This window comes from Petaurus breviceps, unplaced genomic scaffold, assembly GCF_028583685.1.
Source record: "Petaurus breviceps papuanus isolate PSGF00001 unplaced genomic scaffold, PetGlider_PUasm1.0 118, whole genome shotgun sequence".
NCBI classification, from domain to species: Eukaryota; Metazoa; Chordata; class Mammalia; order Diprotodontia; family Petauridae; genus Petaurus; species Petaurus breviceps.
The window spans coordinates 13,228,630-13,246,625 of record NW_027185616.1 but is presented as its reverse complement, the minus strand read 5'-3'; the positions used below and the strand labels follow the sequence as shown (position 1 = coordinate 13,246,625).

Here is a 17,996-nt window from a genome sequence, read left to right as displayed (position 1 = left end):
TAATGATGAATTTTATTTAAGCATAAGTACAGACCTATGAGTTAGAAACATGTTGTTTTTTTGTCCTCTTACCCTCATCTCTTAAGGTAAAACGACCCATCTGAGGGAAATCTTTGAAGGTCTCAAGGCAGATGGTTCCTGCTGTCCTTAAACGGGCAATGCATACTTGATCTTGTTTGACAAAACGTGGTCGTGTCTTACTTTTTTCTCCTGATTTTTTGTCTACCAAGCAGATTAAGGCCTATCCAAAACACAAGTCCAGAAGCTTTACATCAATCCAGACAAGCAAATAGTTTATATCAAATTAATAAAAAATTAAATCAGATTAGTGTCTAGTAATTTCTCCCCCACTCCTAAGTCATGTGCCTTAACTTCAAAAAACTTTTAACAATCCGTGAAAGAACTTCAACATCAAAAACATACTCCAAACAACACCCAAAAATGCCTCTATAGAGGAATTATACCATCAAGGTTTTGAACAGTTTTGATTTTCAACTAGGTACCATCTTTTCATAGTGACTGCCTAACTTGCCTAAAGTGAAAGTTGTATTTTATTTTATTACAAACTCACTGTTATCTCGACTTCTTCGATACAGGTATGAATGTGCAGCACCGCATTATAACCTGGGCAGATGATGGATTTGTGCTCAATAATCACTATCTGCAAAGCAACACAAAATTCATTACTATTTCTCTAAGCTTAAAGGCACTAAAGAGACAGCAAGGTGCAGTCTTGCATATTATGCATTCTTGAATATAAAAAACTGGCACTAATTAACCTACCATTAATAGCACAATGGCTTTGGGTTTCTAATCACTCAGCATAAACTGTTCCACGTAATGAATAATTATTTTAAAGGCTACTTATGGTACATGCAGAACAGGGAAAGTTTTAAAGTAGGGTAGAAGATGGCATGCTGATTTTTCCTGAAACAAACTGAATAGGTCAAGCATTTGTAGCATTAAAATTACTTATTTGATAGTAGGTCAAAGGAAAATGAGCTAAATGCTAAAGAGTTGAATTCAACAGTTTGTAATGCTGCCTGGTTTACTTATTACTACTTAACTCCCAAATCAATTAAGCTCTCTGAGCCTGTTTCCTCATTTATAGAATGAGGACACAACCTTCTCCCCTGCCTAACACAGGTTTATTATGAGGATCAAATGACACAACTTAAGTAGCACTTTCTAAAAATCAAATGGAAAGTTTATTTAAAATTTATAGCTCTTTAAGAAATTACTTTAGTGCCCCATTACAGATTATATGTTGGATAAAAGAAACTAAGACATTAAGTTGTGAACAAAGGTATTTATGTGCAAAGTGACATTATTTTAAGGATTTGGTTAATTTGGTGCCATTATAAGTTGGTAAAGTTTCTCCTCCATACACTTACTTTGATAACGAGCACCATACTGCAATTGCAAATAAAATATATAACAATAGTTAGAGAAACAAAGTAATCTATGATCAGATTTAACGTGCAGTGATACATGCACGTGCATTTACCTGGGCATCAAACGTGCGTCCAGAATGACAAAGATTATTAGGATCACAAAGTATGAATCCTGGAAGAATTTCTTCTTCTTCAATTCCCTTCAGTCTAATCTTGAGGTTTTCACCTGGGGCTACAGAATCAGTTTCTACATCATCAGAAAGGATTCCAAGAACTTCCACGTTGTGCTTAAAGAAACCAAGATTGGATTTTTTTTGATGTGAAAAACGTGTTCATTACATTATAATTTATAAAATTACTTATGAATATTTGCTTAAGTTTTATAGCTAGGTTTTTTACTTACTGATTAAGCAATGAAAAGTATCTGTTGTATTGAAAAGATTATTCCATTCAAAAGCAATGATGGAAATAAAATATATCAACAATATAACTGCCAATCAAAATATAAAGCAATTCCTCACATTTTTTCATGTTAATCAAAGTACCTGGCATAAAATAACTTAACATATGCTTATTGCCTTATTTTGATACTGTTTCAAAGGAGAAATCAAGGCTAGTATTTGTACATTAATTAACTCTTCTATTATAAAGTCCCTAATTTATACTTATTTATTAGATCTTTATATCATGAATATAAGTGGGAATTAGTCATTTGATTCTTCAAAGATTCAATTTTTTTAATCTTATCACACATCTCCCAAAGCCTATCAGTTCCCAATAATTTAAGTCTGCATTTTTAAAAAATCTATTCAGACATATAATTTTAAAAGCGGATCATATGAAAAAACAATCAGTAGTGTTGAAGCAATATCATTTCTAAATGTCACCCTTATATTAATGAATAACTAGAATGGGATCTTTGTGAAATTCTGAATCAATACTTTCTATACGAAAACATTTCTAAAGGCCATTTCCCCCACTCCCACCCACCATGATGCTACACAGAAAATAGGCAAGGACGTTTATTTCTTGTGTATGAATTTAAAGACAGAACTATACTTTTAACTAAACTATCTGCCTGAAGGAAGTAAAGGGGGTCGACACTAACAACCCCACCACACAGAAGCGTAACAAGAAATCTTTACTTACTATTTTATGCTCAACTAATCCAGCACCACCCCCACACACAAATGTCCTGTAATGGTTAAGACCAAGGGAGCTAATCTAAAGGTGATGTGAATCTTTATCTGGAGATTCCTTTGTCAAAAGTGGGTTTGAGTCAAACAACTTCTTCAAGTATATGAAGGGTTATTATACTGAGGATGGTGACCAGCTGTTCTCCATCTCCACTGAGGATAGAACAAGAGGAAATGAGCTTAAGCTGCAGCATGAAGGATTTAAATTAAATATAAGGAAGAATTTCCAGATAGAGGATTATTAAACATTGGAATGGGTTCCTGAGTGATATGGTATTCTCTCCTTTCTCTGATATCTTTGGGTAATTTGAGGTGTGACTCTGGCTGAAGTCTGAGAAAAAGACTAAGTTAACTCTCAAGGTTTCCTTAAGACATATGATTCTAAGGTACATATTAATACTCATTAAGTAAGAACACTACAATAAACCTTTCTACACATCTACCTCAGAAATAGGCATGATTTCTCAAACAAGAAAAAAGTATCCTTCGACTGCAGTGAACTTCTATATAACGGGGTTACTAGTTCGTTAGGTATTCTAATTCAAAATCTATTTATTCACTCACATTTATTTTTTAAAGCAATCGGGGTTAAGTAACTTGCTCAAGGTTACATGGCCAGTTATTTTTGTGTAGGTGCCGAGTATCTGAGCCTGGAACCGATCCCAGGTCTCCTGACTCTGGGGCCAGTGCTCTTACTCACTGCACCACCTGGCTGACTGACCCCCACTCACATTTATTTAGTATCTGATAATTTTGTAAATTTTGACACACACTAACAATTTATATTTATGAAGAGTAATACTATGTAATTTCTTGAGAGAAAAGGACAAGGGGAGAAGGAGTTACAGTTTTGGGGTATAGAGTCAATTTTGATCTTAGAAAAGATTTTAGGCCAGTTGTTGAAAGGCTAGAAATAAAGAAACTGGTATTCTTATTCAGTGTTAGATATACAAAGTTCACCTTTACTTATAAGTTAGTTTCCAACTTGCTAGGCCATTCTGCTCCACTAAGAAAGAGCTTAATGGGACTAGCAGCTTTGGCGTTTCTCTGTGGGAGTAAGAGTAATTATCCTTATCAGGAAGAACTGTTTCAAACAACAGCCCACCTGTTAAACTGGTCCATCAGGAAATAGTCTACCACTACCAGTCCCTAATAAGTATCAATATTAAGTTCAATGAAAATTTACTGAATGTTTTTTTTTTTTCCTGATTCCATAAATTCAAGGTGGCAATGCAGAAAACATTAACTGAAATAAATCTCCTTCTTCCTCTCTATTATGGGCTGGCAAAATATATGTAAGAATAAGATTTTTTTAAGCTCACAGGCTACTAATTAAAACACTAACTAGAAAGCACATTATTTAAACTAATATAGTTCTAGGGTTTGGCATGTTTTAATAAAATACTGATAATATCTATTTTGGGAATTATCAAGGGACCCCTTTAGGGTCTTGGCAGACCTCTGAAATCAGAGGAAGAAGAATTAACCAACAGCATAGATTATTTGGCAGAGTTATAGACACTGTACCTTTTACTATAAATAGTAAAAGCTACATTTACCAAAGTTAAGATCTTGATGAAAGTTATAGAAGTGAGTCCTACTGTATTTGCTTTTAAACTGAAAGACACTGGGCCAGAGTCCAGTCCCATCACCCTCCACCCCTGCCATTTTCACCCATTTCTTTTTTTCTTCCCAAACACTGTCATGAAATATTCACTTACAAATGGTATTATTTTCTTTGATTTATAGGCACTAGGTCTTGCATATATTCATGTTCCAAATAGTTATTGATATTTTCAAGGAAAAAATTAAATGGAATACAGCATTACAACTTACTTAGAAGAAAACTTTTATCCTTACCTTGTTTGGCATCATCACAAGCTGCTGTCCTTTACAAATAGAGCCCGATTCCAGCTTTCCCAGGACCACAGTGCCCATATCCTTTAGAAATTTTTAAAAATTAGATCAGGCATAATTTGTTGATAACATTTTTAACCTTATCAATTACCTTTTAAACAAGACTTGTAAAAAAGTAATTATTCAGACTAAGTATTATAGAAAAATCACTAGGGTGGACCAAAGAAGGGAAAACTTTAGCCCAAGGACCTGAGTATTAAAAATAAATACCATATTCTCAAAAATTATTATTTGAATCAACATAATCAATTCTTTGAGAGAGATTCTGTGCTACTATCTACAAACTACAAACAGCAACTCCAGAATTTAAAGAATCAAAATGACCCACTAAAAAATCCCAAGAAGTTAAAAAGAGACTACAATACCTTATTTATATTTCTTTATACTATTTTGTTAACAGAAATTACTCTGAACTAAGACACCCCAATCTAACCATGGTCTTTCTGGATACCTTGTATTTGTCCACAATTGGCAGCCTGATCGGTCCATCAACTGATCTATTGAAGTTTGGCAAATTATCCAGATAGGGAATAAATGGTAACCCACTGAAAAGACATAACACAACAATGAACAACGCCAGTTTTGACGAATAAGATAAATCAGAAAAGTTACACATCATGGTGCTGGTGACTGATGCAAAAAGCATAACTGTTGTAACAATATTCTCTATTCATTGCAAATAGCTTCCTCCCTTAATGTTTTCCACAGACTGGTTCCTAGGATAGGAACTTACAACACTTTATAGTGTACCAGGTGTTTTACATACATAATCTCACTTAATTCTCATAATCTTGTGAAACAAGTACTACAAGCTCCATTTTATAAATGAAGAAACTGGGCAACTAGGGGGCGCAGTGAGTAAAGCGGCAGCCCTGGAGTCAGGAGAACCCGAGTTCGGTTCTGGCCTCAGACACTTAACACCCATACAAAAAAACTAGCGGCGTAACCTTGGGCAAGTTACTTAACCCCAATTGCCCTCCAAAAAGGCAAAGCTAAATAAATAAATAAAATAAATGAAGAAACTGAGGTTTGAAAAGTGAAGTGACTTCCCCAATGCCCCATAACTAATAAATTAATTTAAAAAATACATCTTCTGATTTCAAAGCCATTGTAGTTCAGTAATAGTTTCAGCGTTTTATGATGTTTACCTGGTCTTTATCTGTTACTTTTGTTTCTATGTCATGTAGGCTAGCAAGGAAAAATTTTTGAAGCAATCATTTGAAAGACACCTGTAAAATGAAGACTAACCCAGATCTCAATTCCAAAATTATGATTCTACATAATAACCATTTCTCTTAAAACATCAAGGTTGTATTTCTTATCATTGTAAATATATTTCACAATATCATCATGTATTTAAAAGATAAGGGAGACAAACTTCCTTCAAAATTAGTTAATAGTGGACCTCATTAAACAAGAACATTGTATTGTCACTATTTTCCTCAGTCTTAAAGATACTTACATATACCAAGGGCAGAAGTCTGACTGCTCCTTAAGGTTTGCACCAGTCAGTCCTGAGCAGGGCATGAAGTGTATATCCTTTTTGGGATTGAAGCCAACTTTCTTCAAAAATGGCACCAACTTTTCTTTACATTCTTCATATCTACAAATATTTATTAAAAATATAACATTTCATCATTAAGGAGAATTCAAAAATTAGACCCAAATAGTCCCCAGTGACTTATGAACAGTTTTAAAGTTTTTGAAAGCTTGGTATATGCAAGCTATCAATAGCAATATAAAAAATGCTCAAAATCACAAATAACAAGTGTAAAATAAAAACAACTAAGATTCTACCCTCAGTACTCAAGATTCAACCTCAGTACAATCAGATTAGGACAAAACTGACAAGACAAAATCAATAAATGCTAGAGGGACTGTGGGCAGACAAGTACATTGATGTATTGCTGTTAGAGCTGTGAATGCAACCAACTATTCTAGAAGACAATGTACAATCAAACTTTAAAAGTGAGTTCCCATCTACTGGAAAATAGAAGAACAAACTGTGTTAAATGTTTTGGAGTATTATTTAGACACTAGAAATGGCAAATATAAAACATTCAGAAAAACTGGGAAGATCTGTATAAACACACACAGTGAGCTAGCTCCACAAGGAAAATAATTTACATCAAGACTTCAGATCTGATCAATGCAATGACCAATAGTGCTTTACGAGAACAGAGGGATGAGGTACTTCCCGAAAATTGGCAGAGACGGTGGACGACAGGAATGAAACAATCCATAAGGTTTCAGACATAGTTCCTGTGTTAACCTTTTTAACTTATTTGTTACCAAGGACTTTTTCAGGGGAAGGGCCCAAGATAGCAGAAGTGTCAATGACTTTCTTTTAAGAGCTTCAATAAAACATTTTTGAGAAAACCACAGTTCTCTCCATTAAAGATTGTGAACAAACAGCAAGATACATGAAAGAAATGAAACAAGTTTTATTCACCTTTCATTGCTCCAGTTCACTGTTGGGTCGTCCATCTTATTAATAAGCACTATTAAGTGTTTCACACCTGCTGTTTTTGCCAACATGGCATGTTCTCTTGTCTGTCCTCCTTTTTCAAACCCAGTTTCAAACTCTCCTTTCCGGGCAGAGATGACCTATCCCAAGAAAACAGAAGTTGTTCTTTAGTGCATACATTTCCAATTTCTCCCATAACAAAGCAGGACAGAAATATCCCTGAGTATTACCTACCACCACCCCTAGTGTGGGGAGGTCTTTTATTAACACCCACCCAGGCTTCTGTAATAGCATTCTATTTCTTGCCACTTCCATTTTCTCTTCTTTTTCAATCCATCTATCACATTCACGACAATAATCTTAGTGGTATGGTTCCTTTACACATTTACTAAAAAATCTTCAATGGCTTCCCGTTGCCTATTAAATGAAATGCTACATTCTTTGTGAGATATTCTTGGCCCTAAACCAAGTGGTTCTACTCTATTTTTGAAGCTTTATCTTACAGATTAAAGATACAGAAAAGCTTGGTGCCCTGTTTCACTTTATACTTTTGCTCAGTTTCTTAATGTCTGGAACATCCCTGCTCCCAATTCAGCTAGCAGCTTCCTAATCACCTTTTTAAAGTACAAATCAAATATCTCTTCCACAAAATCTTTCCTGAGAATGAGCCCCACCTACCCCCAAGTCTCAACATGTATCAGCTTTCCCCTTTGGACCTTAAAAAGCACTTCTGCAATTAATGAATTCACCTTACAGTGAGCATTACAGTTAACTCCATTTGTACTAAACTGTAAATTCCCTGAAGGAGAGATTCCAACCAGCACCAAGCGTAGTAAGTATTTCATGGTTGTTGTTGTTACCAAACAACATTCAGATATTTGTTACATCCTCAGAAAGTCTGAGCTATAGAAGCAGAAGGCAGGTTCTGGGGAAATTGCTTTTATTAGTCCTTGGCTTAACTTTGTTCAGAGAATATACTTTGGGGAGTGGTGTTTGTATGTCTGCTATATCTAAACAAAATATTAAATATAAAAGCGTTAAGCTGTACACACACACACGTGCACACATGCTTACACACACACACACACACACACATCTGGTCAAAACTGGGTGAGAAAAATAAAGGTTTGGGTTTTTTGCTTTTTCAATGAAAGAATCTTTCTTCCAGTACCCCCCCCCCAGTGTAGTGTTTATTGATTAATTTATAAAATAACATATGCCATATTGATGAGGCTTAAGTACTGACCAATTCAACAAAATTATTCATAATGATACATTTTCCCAACCTTTCTCCCCAGGTATTATTCATGTTTCACTTGACTGGGAGCAAGGGTGGGGGCCCCATAGGGGTGAAGATAGAAAGACAGATGGACAGACACATATACACATAAAATCTCTACTGAGTGTTTCCCCAACATTAGTGACAGTGCTACTGATTTCTGAAAATTTCATTAAGTACACCGTAAAATATGCATTTATTTATTAAGTATTTACTATGTGAAAAGCACTGTATTAGGTGCCAGATGGAAGCTGACCCACAGAACATATAGAGATGTACAAAACCCTGAAGTGTAAAAAAGTAATTTCTTTGAGGTTCTAGTCTAGCAGCACATAAAACTGAACTGGTAGCAGGGAAAGGAAGATCTATCACAAACACGCATCCCAGAAGTTAACTTGTCACAAGATCATAATCATCAGACTCCTGGGAAAGAAATGAGAATAAAGCTGGTGACTATGGACTCCACCACTTGCCAATTTATTCAAAATGAACTCAGATCTCTGGAATTCAAATGGAGCTGCAGCAACAGAACAAAGTCCACAGATACAATCTCTTACCAGCACAGCCAGATCAGCTTGGGAAGCACCACCAATCATGTTGGGGACAAAGCTCTTGTGCCCGGGGGCGTCTAGGATGGTGAAGTGCTTCTTTTCTGTCTCAAAGTAGGCTCGGCCCACTTCTACAGTTTTACCTTTGTCTCGTTCTTCCTGATTTGTGTCTAAGGCCCATGACAAGTACCTAGGAGAAGTACAATTTTAAAGACATGTTATTTTTCAAACTGCACCTATGTTAAGATTTTCTGCATATCATTCCTTAAAAAAAACTTACATGTAAGCATATGCTGGGGAGTAACTCAGCAATCTAAGAATTGATATTCCCTACTTCGAATCATATAAATCCCACCCCACCCCAATTCCCTCTTTAAAAAAGACAAGTTATTGACCCTGAGGATCATACTGTCCATGGGGTTTTCTTGGCAAACATGCATAGTCTGCCATTTCCTTCTCCAGGGGATTAAGGCAAAGAAAGGTTAAGTGACTTGCCTAGGGTCACACTATTGTTATTCAGTCATTTTTCAATCCTGTCTGACTCTTTGTGACCCCATTTAGGATTTTCTTGGCAAAGATACTGGAATGGTTTGCCAGTTCTTTCTCCAGCTCATTTTACAGAGGAGGAACTGAAGCAAACAGGGTTAAGTGACTTGCTCAGGATCACATAGCTAGTAAGTGTCTGAGGCCAGATCTGAACTCAGGTTTTCCTGACTTTAGGTCCAGCACTCTATCTACTCCATCAGCTAGCTGTCTCCTAAAGTCTGAAGTCCCTGGTCTAATCTGAATGAAAAAAAGGTCAGTTTTTCTTTAACTATCAATTCCAAAACAGCATGAAATCTTTTTACATCATTCTTGCCAAAGTTCTAACCAGCTGCTTCAGGGGGTGGGACTTGTTCAAAGCAGGAAGGATTCTTGCTGAAAGTAATTACATTAAGTTATTGATTAATTCAATTAATTTAAGTATCTCAAACTGATCTTTAACCAAGTAGAAAAGGAGAATCCTTGGAGAAGTGGTTAAAAAGGGTTTGAATAATTTTAGGAAAATGATTCTCTAAGATACAACAAAAGTCAAGTGACTTACTATTCTGTTCAATCAATCCAAACTGTTACCTGAACTTTCAACAGAACTGTTACTCTGTTTGATCTTACTATGGAATTTTTTCTATCGGTTGTCTAATTTTATCTATTTGCTTATGCACTGTTGAGAGTTATAAACTGTTTAGAGCAAATGGCTTAGGTCAGTTTTTCAAAAAAAGAATGAATTTCTTTCCCTTTGGATTTTCTCTCTTTTAAAGCCTAGATTCCTAGAATTAAAGTTATTAATAGTCTGTAGCAGATTTGTGTCTAAAGTTCACAGTACAAAACTTTTTCTTCCACTCTACTAAAAAAACCTCAATCAAATGAATAAGATGCTTTGGCAAGGGCAGTATGTTTTCATTTTGCAGATACTTTGCCAAATACAGAACACAGAAGATCATTGGGAGGCAGTACAACATAGCAGAAAGAACACTGGGAGGCAATGAAGAGAAATGAATATGAAGAACTCAATTAAATATGTTTTAAGACTTTTATAAAATGATGCAAAGTAAGGAAAGTGGAACCAAAGGAACGATATACACACATGTAGTGCTTACTACAACCGTGTAGATGAAGAAAACATTAAATAGCAATACTTTTTAAATGGTAAATTTGTAAAATCATATGGTTAATTGCATGACTATCAGTCTTGATATTTGTTCTTAACTCTTTTCAGGAGTTTGCTTGATCTATAATTTGGTTGTTTATGGTAATCTATTTTGTCAAAACAAGCCTGATAAAGAATACCTGGAATCTGATAACCTGGCTTTGCCTGATCACTAGCTCCAGATTTTAAAAAACCAAATCACTCTTTAACTTCTGAAGGAGTTAGAGTATATTAAGTTTCCATGCCGCTCTAAAAAGTTTATGATTATTCTGAAGATGATACTCAACTATTATGAGTATTTCAACACTCATGAATGAATTTTTTAATTAAAACTTTACCCATCCAAAATTCAATGAGAGAAACATCCACAAATAGAAGTAGATTCCAAGTAAAATCCATTTATCTACATACGGACTACTGCTTTTACAGTGACCCTCAACAGAACCAATAAAATTATCTCAAAACTCATCATTTCCAAGTCACTCTAAGAAACTGAAGTATGTAAGAAAAATAAAATAAAAATGCCAGAGCTATCAATCTCATGGGAATAACAACCTCAAAGTATTTGTGTACAAGTTATAGCCTTCTTATTAAAAAAATAATGCAGCAAACTGTATAACTGCTTGGGGATATGTCTATATAACTGAGATAAAATAACTTAATATAAAGACAAAAAAAGCACTCAATAATTTCTGGGAGAAAAGCAAGGCTATTCACAAAGGCATACAGGCCTCCTCCTGCTTTACAAATGTTTCTAAGTATGTTTGAATGATAAACAATAACAAATTTCTATCCAACCTGCCATGCCTTTTAGTTTGTGTACCAATTAGGAATTTAAATCATTCTTCATTGTCACACCATTTAACTCGTGCTGAAGGGATACAAAATCCTATTTTCCTATCAGTACTTGATGTACTACATGGAGTTTGCCCTAGTGTCGCCTGTCTCCATAAATGTTTCAAAGGATGATACAAATTGCATTTTTTTGCATCATTTCCCTACTGCCTTTTTCTCACAACTAGGAAGAATGGAGGAAAACCTGAACAAAAAACAATTTATACCTCTCAAAGATGCTAGAATTAATACAGACACAAAGAACTATTCCAACAGAGAGAAGTGCTTAACAACTATAAATACAATACACTAACAGGGACCATAAAATTAGTCACTATGGCCCAACATCTAGATAAAATTAAGAAAACTTGCAGTAGTTTCTGTATTACTATAATATTTTCCATACCAAGTTTCTCTGTTTTTTTCTTTAGCTTCTCGTTCATATTTTTCAAGTGTTCTTTTGTCAACCATCCCAGTCAAATACCTGAAAAATGCACAAACACGCACATATGTGTACATATTAAAACTTTTAGAGCAGTCAACAAGTAAAAGTCTGATTATTTTTAAAGGTTTAGTGCCATGTTAAGGGGAGAGGAAGGCAATCTGGCTATGTTCTTTGATACTTAATAGGTAAAGAGAAGAAAGCATTTCACTATCCAATACTTTTAGAGTTAGTTTTTAAAGTCCCCAAGTGAACTATATATGCAAGTTGACTAAAATAATATCTCCAGTGAATGAATCAGGAATGTTGAATTCTAAAGTTATTTTTTAGGTATCCTTAACAACACCATGGGACTTTTCAGCAAACAAGCTAGCATTTGAATTAAGAAATTCAAAACTTTGTAGAAGACTAAGGATTCAATTGTGGTAAATATTGGCTTGGCAATGACTGAGGCCGGATAAGAACTTTCCCTGATGGGAATGTTGTTTTAAAGTTGCTGTCTCCTCATAACATTAAAGAGATTTGTTAAAAATACATTATCAGGGCGGCCAGGTAGCACAGCGAGTAAGAGCACCGGCCCCAGTGTCAGGATGACCTGGGGGATCGAATCCGGGCTCAGACACTTAGCACCCACCCAGAAACACCTGGCCATGTAACCTTGAGCAAGTTACTTAACCCCAATTGCTTTAAAAAAAAAAATTATCAACAGGGCGGCTAGGTGGCGCAGAGGACCCGAGTTCGGTTCCAGCCTCAGACACTTAGCACACACACACAAAAAAAAAACACTAGCCGTGTAACCTTGGGCAAATTCCTTAACCCCATTGCCCTTCAAAAGGCAAAAAAAAAAAAAATACATTATCAACTTACATTATTTGTCCTCCAATAGTTGATTTACCAGCATCTAGCAAAAATAAAGAATTGTAAACTATAAAAAAGTTAAGTAAAAGTGGATACATCAGCTTTACACTTTCACTCCAAATAAGCTCTACAAAGAACAGTAAAAAAAACCTCTACCAAAAACTGTGCATTAACCCTCCCTCCCTCCCTATTCCTTACTGCATTTGCACCTGGGTGCTCTACACCCATTCTTCAAGTTATCCAGTAAGGGAGCCAAACCCAAAGGACAAAAGCAAAGTAAAGACCACAAAAGAATTGTATTTGTGCCATAGAAACGAATGCTTTGGTCATGGTATATATTTAATATAATCATCTTCTTGCCCTAGGAGATATTGTGCAGGGGAAAGGAGTTATCTGGGCAGACTGCTCCCTGAGCTCCTGTCTGACAGAGCACAAGGGCAGCACTGTGACTTTTCGCCAATGGGATCTGTCAAGGTGGCGTGAAAACAAGTGCCAGGTTTTCACTAAGAAAGTAGCCTTCTCTTCCTTACAACAAACAGCAGCAATGGAGAATATTTGAGTAAATATGTCTTTGGCTACATAAGCAGACCCAAAGAATTAGAAAACACTCTGGTAAATTTCATTTCATAGAAAGTTGATACTGAAATTACTGTTAAGTCAATTTTATCAAAAACCAAAGAGAAAAAGGTTTAGCTACTAACATAAATGTAAGTTAGGCATGCAAGCTATCAGTGACTGAAAATGCCACAGTGCACTGAACAACACTTTCATGCAACTATAACATAACAATCCTCCAGCCTTTACCCATTTACGACTTACCTACATGACCAATGAATACTACATTTACATGTTCCTTTTTAGGTGCACCTGGTGGTGCGACCACAGATTTCGGTTTTGGTAATTCTTCTTCCTCCTCCATCATCGTTTCTGGGACACTCTCCTCTGAAGGCCCCCCGTCTCCCAAAGAGCCACCCCCCGGCTCTGCTTCCCTAGGTTCTTCTTTATGCTCCCATGATTCTTCTGGGGACATTTCTGTCTCTCCATTTTCTACTGGAAGAAAGACAAATGCCTTAATTTTATTTTTCAACTCACTTTTATAATGTACAGAAATCTTTTAATAAAGATATTCACTGGAAAAAAACTCATTCCTAACATCTCTGCTACATACATAAAAGCAGAAATATCTACTTATTTCTGAAGCTGATAATAGATTTAAACTTGGTTACTGACATCAGTAAGTTCTCAGAAATTAAGAGATTTCTATTTTAGCTAAGGAGCACTTTCATAAGGGAAAAATAGCAAAGATGAACATTAATTTAAAACTCCTGAATGTAGACATCAGATATTCTAATATGCCAAAATGCACTAAAAATGACTGTTTAAAACTTAACGGGAGGAACAATTAAAAAGTAGGAATTCAAGAAGAAATTCACTGGACATCTAAAAATCTGTCATTTAAATCTGGTCTAAACTTCCATTAATCAGCTTGGGAATAGAACATGAATGAAACATTGAGAGTAAAATGGAAGTTATGGCCAAAAGTAAAATGAACATGTATAAATACTCTAAGTTTATTTAACAGCATTCCACTTAGTCCTATTATATTTGTAATCATTACATTTACTACAGTAACATTCATGTCAAATTAAAATCATTCCAAAAGTAACTGAAAAGCGTAACATAAATTCTATATATGAACTTAATAGCAAAGACTCAATTAAGCCAGTGCTCAAATTAGCCATTATAATATAACACTTACATTTGCACCTTAAATCTTGAGATTGAAAGTTTCATATTACTGTATTAATATGGTCAGAAAGTGTCTTACCAACAGGTTCTGAAACTTCCATGCTAACAGCTGAATTTGAACCTAAACAAGAAATTGAGATATAATGCATGTTTACAAAAAAATACCTATCCTTCCAATCCCAAAACAAACGACTTCTGACAAAAAGAATTCAAAACAGAAAATTACCTTCATACAACACTGACTGTTCTTCTTGAGAAGGTTCCACAGGTGCTGTTTAATAAAAATAAGTCCTTGTTAAACATATATGTAAGTCATTAAATTGTTTAATTTCCCAGTATGCCCCCAATGCTAAACTAAGGGCTTTAAGTTCTTTGAAGGGTACCATTAGCCATTATATTGATTCCACAAAAACAATGTGCTTAAAACATCTCAAACAGTTTAAATACAACCTAATTTTTATACTATTATTTTGCAAAATCTTTCTTCATGGAATGTACAAATTAACTGCTGCCCAAGTTAGTTCTAATTATTATCAATTACTACAACATTAATTAAAGTTTTACTGTAAATCAAGTAGAGCTTGACAGGGGGAGGGAATACATTTTGTTATGAAACACCCATTACTTCTTAGCAAAGTTTCCCTTTTTAAGGGTGCAGTGAATAGAGCACCAGCCCTGGAGTCAGGAGGACCTGAGTTCAAATCCGGCCTCAGACACTTAACACCTACTAGTCATGTGACCTTAGGCAAGTAACCCCAATTGCCCTGCCTTCCTCCCTCCAAAAAGCAGCAAAAAAACCCCAAAACTTTCATTAAAAAATTAAAAAATCACATGAAAAATGTGATTTTAAATAAAAATCAATACAATAAAATATGAAAAAAAATCACAAAGCTCAATTTCTACAAGTCAGTCTCATTAAGGTATATGAACTATGACATACTGTAATAACCCTTAGCTAGATTAAACCTTTGGTAAATCATGTCATTTGTAAAACTTGCTGCTCTACATCAATTATACACTTTTTTTAATATTTGCAGAAGTGCCTAGTACTCAACAGAATAGATTCTTCCTCATTTCCAATTCTATAGTTAAGAAATAACCCATAGCTTCTATAACCGAGTCTCAAATCACAAATTCAGGTTTACTATAGGAAATGAACCAGTCATAAAAAAAAAAAAATGAGGAGCATTTAGATATCATTTAATTCAAATTCTTCATATCACACATGAATAAAACTAGAAGTCAGGGAAGTGAAGCAATTTGTTCAATACTAAACTGCTAGTTAGTGGCAGAAAATATAGGCTGCAAAAACAAAACCCTGTTTTTGTATAAACCTGATTTTACGCAGGTAAAAATTTTCACACACACGAATGCTACTCCTCTGCTTCAATGGCTTAGGGGGAAAAAACATCTTAGAAAAGATCAAGAAGTTTGGGGTCTGCTACTCCACAGAAGTAGTGGAGGCCTGGTGGCTGCAGCTACTGCCTCATGGCTGCTTCCAGAGCTCCTGGCCTGCAGACCTTAGGGGACCAAGTGATCATTCAGAGGGCAGTCCCTCTTGCTTTGACCTGCTTGGAACTGGATCACGGTCTTAGGTGGAGGTGCTGGGGCCAATGAGCCAGAGCTTGTGGGGCACTCTCCTAATAGTTCCGCCAGCTGCAAAAACCCCAATGATTTAGGACAAAGCTCTCTCTACTCTAAAAGCAGAGTTCTACCATGGCAAAGAGCTCAAAAGTCAAGTAACTGACTGGCAACATGAGCAGGCAGAGGAAAACACAATCCTACCATAGGTTCCTTTTTTGGGGACAAAAAGGATCAAAGCATGGAACAGGAGGAAGACAATGAAGTCAGGACTCCTGCATCAAAAGCTCCCAAGAAAAATATGAACTGCTTACAGGCCATGGAAGAGCTCAAGAAGGATTTTGAAAATCAAGTAAGAGAAGTGGAGGAAAAACTGGGAAGAGAAATGAGAATGATAAAAAAAAATCGTGAAGAACGAGTCAACAACCTGACTGAAGAAAATAACACTTTAAAAAAACAGACTAACTCAAATGGCAAAAGAGGCCTAAAAAGCCAATGAGAAGAATGCCTTAAAAAGCCAAATTGGCCAGATGGAAAAGGAATTTCAAAAATTCACTGAAGAGAATAATTCCTTCAAAATTAGATTGGAGGGGTGGCTAGGTGGCACAGTGAATAGAGCACCGGCCCTGGAGTCAGGAGGACCTAAGTTCAAATCCGGCCTCAGACACTTAACACAAAACTAGCCGTGTGACCTTGGGCAAGTCACTTAACACCAAATGTCCTACCTTCGCCCCTCCAAAAAAAAAAAAAGCAAAAAGCAAATTAGATTGGAGCATATGGAAGCTAATGACTTTGAGAAATCAAGATACTATAAAACAGATCCAAACAAATGAAAAAAATAGAAGGCAATGTGAATTATCTCATTGGAAAAACCACTGACCTGGAAAATAGATCCAGGAGAGATATTTTTAAAATTACTGGACTACCTGAAAGCCATGACCAAAAAAAGAGCCTAGACACAATCTTTCAAGAAATTATCAAGCAAAACTGCCCTGATAGTCTAGAGCCAGAGGGCAAAATAGAAATTGAAAGAATTCACTGATCGCCTCTTGAAAAAGATCCCAAAAGAAAATTCCTAGGAATATTATAGCCAAATTCCAGAGTTCCCAGGTCAAGGAGAAAATACTGCACACAGTCAGGAAGAAACAATTTGAGTATTGTGCAAACACAATCAGGATAATACAAGACCTAGCAGCTTCTACATTAAGGGATCGAAGGGCTTCGAATGATATTCCGGAGGTCAAAGGAGCTAGGATTAAAACCAAGAATCACCTGCTTAGCAAAACTGAGTATAATGTTTCAGGGGAAAATATAGTCATTCAATGAAATAGAGGATTTTCAAGCATTCTTAATAAAAACCGGAGCTGAACAGAAAATTTGACTTTCAAATACAAGAAGCAAGAGAAGCATGACAAGGTAAACAGGAAAAAGAAATCATAAGGAACTTATTAAAACTGAATTTGAATGAACATTCCTACATGGAAAAAACGATAATTATAACTCACAAAACTTTTCTCAGTATGAGGATAATCAAAGGGAATATATGTGTGTGTGTAAATATATATGTGAGTGAGTGTCTATGTGTGTACATGTATACATAGACAAGAGGGCACAGGATGAGTTGAATAAAAAAGAGATGATATCTAAAAAATAAAATTAAGAGGTGAGAGGAATATATTGGGAGAAGGAGAAAGGGAGAGATAGAATAGGGTAAATTATCTCATATAAAAGAGGCAGGAGAAAACTATTACAATGGAGGGGAAGAACAGGAAGGTGAAAGGGAATGGGTCAACCTTATTCTCACTGAATTTGGCTTAAGGAGGGAATAACATACGCACACAATTGGGTATCTTACCCTACAGCAAAGTAGGGGGAAGGGGATAAGAGCGAGGATGATAGAAGGGAGGGGAGATTGTGGGAGAGGGTAGTTAGAAGCACACACTTTTGAAAAGGGACAGGGTCAAAGGAGAAAACAGAGGGGGCAGGATAGGATGGAGGGAATTATAGTTAGTCTTTTGCAATATAACTATTAGGGAAATATTTT

General features: G+C 35.7%; 1 protein-coding gene across 3 annotated transcripts in view; it reads right to left on the bottom strand.

Annotated features, from left to right (window-relative positions):
• Positions 1-17,996, bottom strand: part of GSPT1 (G1 to S phase transition 1) — a 48,201-nt gene that overhangs the window by 6,759 nt on the left and 23,446 nt on the right. For 2 of the 3 annotated variants that reach the window (XM_069086285.1, XM_069086270.1), the window contains exons 2-14: positions 14,598-14,642; positions 14,451-14,492; positions 13,442-13,672; positions 12,632-12,665; positions 11,729-11,806; positions 8,811-8,991; positions 6,960-7,114; positions 5,970-6,110; positions 4,959-5,052; positions 4,451-4,531; positions 1,508-1,681; positions 572-661; positions 73-241 (exon numbers count right to left, since the gene is read on the bottom strand). In XM_069086285.1, coding sequence (XP_068942386.1) covers positions 73-241; positions 572-661; positions 1,508-1,681; positions 4,451-4,531; positions 4,959-5,052; positions 5,970-6,110; positions 6,960-7,114; positions 8,811-8,991; positions 11,729-11,806; positions 12,632-12,665; positions 13,442-13,672; positions 14,451-14,472 — 1,450 coding nt within the window. In that variant the 5' untranslated portion in view covers positions 14,473-14,492; positions 14,598-14,642. The remainder of the gene's footprint in view (positions 1-72; positions 242-571; positions 662-1,507; positions 1,682-4,450; positions 4,532-4,958; positions 5,053-5,969; positions 6,111-6,959; positions 7,115-8,810; positions 8,992-11,728; positions 11,807-12,631; positions 12,666-13,441; positions 13,673-14,450; positions 14,493-14,597; positions 14,643-17,996) is intronic. The other variant, XM_069086278.1, reaches the window with a different exon arrangement.